The sequence below is a fragment of the Chrysochloris asiatica genome, unplaced genomic scaffold (genome assembly GCF_000296735.1).
Source record: "Chrysochloris asiatica unplaced genomic scaffold, ChrAsi1.0 scaffold00030, whole genome shotgun sequence".
NCBI lineage: Eukaryota > Metazoa > Chordata > Mammalia > Afrosoricida > Chrysochloridae > Chrysochloris > Chrysochloris asiatica.
The window spans coordinates 2,911,677-2,918,100 of NW_006408548.1; the positions used below are offsets into that span (position 1 = coordinate 2,911,677).

Sequence of the window (6,424 nt, forward strand, 5' to 3'; positions counted from 1 at the left end):
TCACAGCCCTATTCATAACCACTACGCTACCAGAGCACCTTAGACATTAGCTACCTAAAATGAGGGGGTGATACAGGCATGAAATGACTGCCTTAAAAAATTTCAAGAGGGAGTTTAGCTTAAGTGTATGAGGGGAAAGAAAGAATCCCCACTGACTAGTTTTCATCTTGTCTAGATGGGTCTGGTTAAAAGAGATGGGGATAAGATTCTTATGATTCAATAATGAGTAATGTTATCATGACTAATTGCAACTGTCACAATTGTAAAGGTTGAAGTTTTGTATCAAAAATGGGGGAGTAGTTAATCTTACAGTGCAGAAACAAAGGACCCGAAAACCATCAAGGGAGAAGAGCATAAGGGGAATATAAGACCTTATCCAGAGAAGCAGTGACACCAGAGATGGGGATATGGAGAGAGGGAGCAGCTGAGCACTCTAGATTCATGGGAAGGGACTATGAGCTGGTAGCCTGGAAGCAGACTTGCAGAATGTGCCCTTTGGTGGTGTAAATTATTATATATGCCTGAGTGTTTTAAAAAAAAAAAAGAGAGAGAGAGAGAGTGCTAAAGTGAATAGAGAGAAATACTAGTATCTGATGGTACATGGAGTAAATTATAATCATTGTAATAAAACAAGGTGTATGATTTATTCAACGTAAAACTGATGATCTGCACTGTGTACTTTCACTCAATTCACAGTAAAACTTAAAACAAAACAACAAAAAATCATGAGAAAACAAACTCATCTTTATTGCTTTTTTTCAAATTTACATATTTAGTACTTTGTAGTGCGATGAGATAAGCACTGGACTGTTATCCATAGGTCAATGGTTCAAACCTACCAGTCACTCCTAGAAAACCCTACACAGGGTTGCTATGAGTCAGAAATAATTCGATGATGCTTAAGAACAGAAGAAAATTGGGGAAAAACCCATATAAATTCAAGCAATGTAAATAATTAAAAGAGAATATATTCAACTTTATTGTATATTTTTTTCTTGGACCTGTAGGATAAACACTGAACTGCTAACTGCAGAGGTTCAAACCCATCAGACACTCCTCAGAAACTCTTATTGTGAGGTTTTTATGAGTCGGAACTGACTTGATGGCACTAACAACAATATATTTCTTGTAGTAGTTAAAGTGTTTGACTGCTGGTAAGTTGGCAGTCCAAAGCCAGCTGCTCTACGGGAAAATGATTTGGCAGTCTGCTTTTGTGAAGATGACACTGCCTTGGAAACTGTATGGAACAGTTCTATTAGTCTTACAGGGCCACTAGGACTAAGAATTGACTCGACAGCAGTGGGTTCATTTTTTCTCTTTTTAAAAATAAATTTGTCTACTCCAGTAAGAAGTAACTGTCTAAATTAAAGGCCCCAACATTTAAATATGTAAATGGATTAAAAGGAATAAGCAATTTCTAGAGTTTCTTTTTTTAAAAAAAGTACAATTCTGCTGAAAATTTTTAAAAGTACTTGATTTGAAATGTTTCTTTTAGAAAGCAAAGTACAACTAATAAACCATTAAAGACTTTCAAAGATGGCTGACGGAAGTACCTCTTCAATTCTTTTAATGCTTGTTACAGCGAAACCTGTGAGAGCCAGAACTTTACGGACTGCCTTGTATTGTATGTCCAGGTCCTGAAAGCTTTCTGTTTTTGACAGCATTAGTCTTACCACTTTTCTATAGCTATTAATGGAAAAGAGAGTAAAGCTGGAAGCTGTGTAAGGCAGAAACTTCTTAGAGAAGCAAACTCAAATATTTCCCACTAATAAAGAGGGAAAGAAATATGGTAAGACTGCACCCTGCCAAAGACAGAAACTTGAAAGAAAAACAAGGCAGTCTCAGCAAATTGTCTCTCACAGGTTTCACTGTAATTTGTATTTTACTTCTCTGATGGATTCCATCTCACACAGGTTCCAGTTTTCTCAGGTTTATTATATATAGTTGCTTCTCAGGAAGTATAGTCAGCAACAGAAAGAAAGTCTACATTTTCTATCATCTCTAGCAGGTATGCCAGAGTGAAACCTCAGCATACCATACTTCCCCAAGTCCTGCACACCAAAGAGTATCACAAAGGGTGAGTGGGTAGGAAATGATATAACCTGAGTTTCCGGACCTTCCAGCTGACCCCTCCACTTGAGATTCAAAAGGCATTTCATATCCAGTAGCTAACAGATCACTTGTTCCAAAAGATCTGACCTTCTCACTAGCTTCAACTCTTTAATGTAACTGCTGGTACGTGATGCCATATTTATCAAGAACCTACATGTTAACGACTGACTATGAAGGTAAATTTTTTGTCCCAAATATTAAAGAACAGAAGACTATCTATAAATTCACATGGGATTAAAAAGGGGATGAGGTCCCCTTTGCTTTCCATGTAATGAATGGGAAGTGGTGGAGGGTCAAAAAGATACTCAAGTGGCACTTACCCCCTTATTGGCAGCAATGCAGCATTCAGCCAGTCTTAGCCAGAGGCGAGGATTTGCATGATAAACCTGCACAGCTTCAATCAGACACTCAAAGGCAGCCAGAGGCCTTCCAATGTGAAGAAGCTGAATTCCACAGTTATACAGTAACTCATACCTCTTATTGGTTAGTAGTGTACACATAGGTCTTCCTGAAAATTTCTTGCCTAGTGATAAAAATTAGATGATAAAATATCCTAAGATTTACAGTAAATCACAGTGAAACATTTATTCCACTAAGGACTTAGAAGCTACCTTCTCTACTACCAATAAACTGATATTAAACTATAATAGATCATACCCACGGTCTTCAATCCCAACCCACAAACTGTCTCCAGAGCATAGCTGCTAGCACTGGCAGAGCCAGAGATGGTCTCTTCTTATTAGCAATAATGCTCCAGAAAGGCAAACACTAGAGCTGGGGCCCACTCTCACTTCTAGTACCACCCGGTCCACATTTTTGTGGAGGCTATCAGATAATAATGATAGTATTTAAAAGTAAAATAAGACTGCTTATGATTTGGGACGTATTTTTCACCAATTAAAATTATTTACACTATAAATAGCTAAATAATTATCTTAAGTATCTCAGATCAAAAATCCATATAAAATAAATATTAAAGGAGCAAATTTCAAGAATTTGCTTAAAGACTGTCAGTACTAACCAACAGCACGATGTGTGAAACCCTAAAAAGGAGCTATCATAGAATTTTGTTTTGCCTAACAGTGTGAATTGTATGTAGGCACAAACAGCAGTTACTTTGCATGTAAGTTCACTCTTTCTCAGCACTGCACTTACTTGGATCTGTGCTCCCTGCACTGAGCTGGGCACAGACATTGTCATTCTCCTGCAGAGCTTTTTTAAAGTAGAAAATCCCCAAATTGTGCTTGCTCATTGCAAAATGGATGCAACCAAGATTATTCCAGAACATGCATCTTAAACATTCACCTGGGAAAAACAAATAAATTTGTATGTTGAAGGATTTTACTGTTAGCATACCTAATACAAAATTGTGCTGATTTAGCAAGAGTTAAGTCTATTTACAATTCTACTTAGGTGGTGGTGGTTAAGTGCCAAGGAGTCGGTTCTGACTCATAGTGACCTAGTACAGGGTTTCTGAGTCCGTAAATCTTTATGGGAGCAAGAAGTCTTATCTTTCTCCCGCAGAACAGCTGGTAGTTTCAAACTGCTGACCTTAAAGTTAGCAGCCCAACTCATAGCGATTACATTATAAAATAATTCATAAGACATTTGAAACTTAGGGGAAAAAATGAAAAATCTGTATAGCTCTTTTCTTTCAAAAATCAGTTTTATTATATTATCTACATACCAGGGGGTTTCAAAAAGTTCACAGAAAAATTAAATGAAAAAAGAATGGAATTTTTGAAGTCCCCTTACATACAATGAAGCACACAATAGGTGCAGATAGAAGGCTTCCGAGACACAGCCAAACAAGTGTTGCAATTGGTTTACTAGATTAGGGGACAACTTAGTCAACTGGCACAACACAGTTTGGTGAGTAGCATCTGGGGTTTCAAAAGCATGTGGCCATTTAAGATACAACTATTGGTCTCTACTTGTATGGAACAAAAGTAGAAGAAGGAAATCAAAGGCTCAAAGAAAACTCTAGTCCACAGGACTAATATCCCACATGAATCTCAGTCTCTTATAACTTGAGACTGAAAGAACAAGATAGCACCCGGCTACTGCTATCAACCAACTGTTCAGACCAAGGACACAATACAAGGTCTCAGACAGAATGGGAGAATAATGTAGAATAAAATTCAAATTCCTAAAAAAAGTTCCTACTGGACCAGTAGAAACTAAAGTAACCCCAGGACTATCACCCTGGGAAACCCTTTGAACTTGGAAATGAAGCTATTTCTGAAGGTCAACTTTCAGCTAAATGAAGGTAGTCCCCAGGTTAAGAACCACCAACTTATGTACAATCCTGTAAAAGCAAAAATTGGAGGTACACACAAATGGTTCTGAATAATAAAATGGTGCTACTTTGCAACACACATCAAAATATTATTATGTTAAAGGTGTTTTAATGTATTTGGATGTGTTTCCTTAATATTTTTCTGCATAAAAAAGGTGCACTATATACCAAGATAAACATGTGACTAACTAACGTTAGATACGAACCATAACTAACTGTCCCAACTTATGTACAAATTTGACTTAAAGACAGATTTAGGAATGGAACTCGCTCATAATTTAGGAGCTGCCTATAGATTAATTTATGAAATGAACAACATCACCCATGAGCGATGTGCTTCCTTAATCATGACACCAAATGGTTAATATTTATCCTAAAACAATGATGAAAAGGCAAGGAGGGACAGAAAAGCTAGGTCAATAGAAAAAGGACAGAATGTACATCATGAGACTGCTGAGACATTGTGAAATTGTAAACCAATGTCATAGAACAATTTATACAAAAACTGTGAAATGGGAACCTAATTTTCTGTGTAAACTTTCATCTAAGATACAATATTATTTTTGAAACAACTAAAAACTTAGTTTGATTAAAGGGAACTTCAGGAAAAAAAAGCCTGCATACTGATTTTGTTAGCCTGCTTAATTTTTAAAAATTTCATTTCTAATACTTATAGGCAAGTGAAACAAAAATGAAAAAGACAAAATTAATAACATATATACATGACATTTAAGGAGCTCTGGTAGCATAGTGGTTATGAATCGGGCTGCGAACCTTAAGGCCAGTGGTTCGAAACTACCAGCCGCTCCGTGGGAGAAAGATGAGGCTTTCTACTCCCGTAAAGATTTACACCCTCGGAAACCCTGTACAGGGTCGCTATGGGTCGGAATCGACTCAACGGCACTTAACAACAACAACAACATGCATGACATTTACACAATAAAATACTATGCAGAAATTAAAATTATAATACAAGCAATGTATGAAAATAGCCAACAATATCGAGTGAAGAACAGCAAGAATATATATAGAACAAAACAGAATATATAAAACCCTGCTTTTGTTAAGTCCTTAATTTTCACTGCTCTTTTTAATGCACACGACTTTAAATATTACTGTGGCTGACAGAGTGAGCATCTTTGCATGTTGTTGGCCTGGCAGTTTTCTTATTCTATTACTTGTCATGCCTCTTTCAGTCCTGTATCAATAATTTCTATTTGCTTACAAATATACTTACAAATATACTTTCTCCCACCAGCTGTTCCTTGGAAATCCTACATAGCAGGGATGGAGAACCTTTTTTTATGCCAAAATTTATAACATCATTTGTGGGCCAAACAAAATCACCAACCTAAAAATTAGTCGGCTAGAGAATAAACAAGATGGCGGATCGAGTGGATGTGTAGTAAAGAGCTCCGCCAACACAACACAGAATACACGACCAAGCAGGCTCAGGGGCTGGTCCCAGAACTCTGAACCACATATAAAGGAATATTTACAAGGTTGGAAGGTTCACAGCTGGGGGAATTTGTGGCAGAAGCAACAAATCCATTGCTTTCTAGTCCAGGACGCTCAGCTGCTCCAGCACCCACCATCCTGGGTGAGACCAAGCCGGGGAAAGATCGGAGCCACCACAGACGCCTGGCAGAACCGTGGAGATCAAGGTGTGCGCATTCTTTTCTTTTGGTAGCTGTTCATTGGTCCTTTGTTGTCTGTGCATCTCCATTCTGGCGACTATAGGGGTGCCTGAGCTAGTGGGTACCCCAGCCCCACCCTCGGAGGGTTCTACTACGCATGTACACAGATCTCCTTGAAATTTAAAGAGACAGTTTCCAATTAAAACCAAACGGCCACAGCCGGCCCTGAACTGTTTGCAACTAGAAAAAAGAACTGAACAGGGATTGTGGAGCGGGACAAGCAGACAGAAGAGGAAATAGGCCGAAAATTAAATCCTAAGTTACATCAAAACGACCAACAGTGGTATCTTGAAATTTCTCAAGAAGAAGAGTGAAA

At 37.9% G+C, this 6,424-nt stretch overlaps 1 protein-coding gene across 1 annotated transcript in view; it reads right to left on the reverse strand.

The window, feature by feature from the left end:
• The window catches only part of CNOT10 (CCR4-NOT transcription complex, subunit 10), a 121,902-nt gene that overhangs the window by 64,690 nt on the left and 50,788 nt on the right, over window positions 1-6,424 (reverse strand). The window contains exons 8-9 of the mRNA XM_006859171.1: window positions 3,268-3,417; window positions 2,433-2,635 (exon numbers count right to left, since the gene is read on the reverse strand). Coding sequence (XP_006859233.1) covers window positions 2,433-2,635; window positions 3,268-3,417 — 353 coding nt within the window. The remainder of the gene's footprint in view (window positions 1-2,432; window positions 2,636-3,267; window positions 3,418-6,424) is intronic.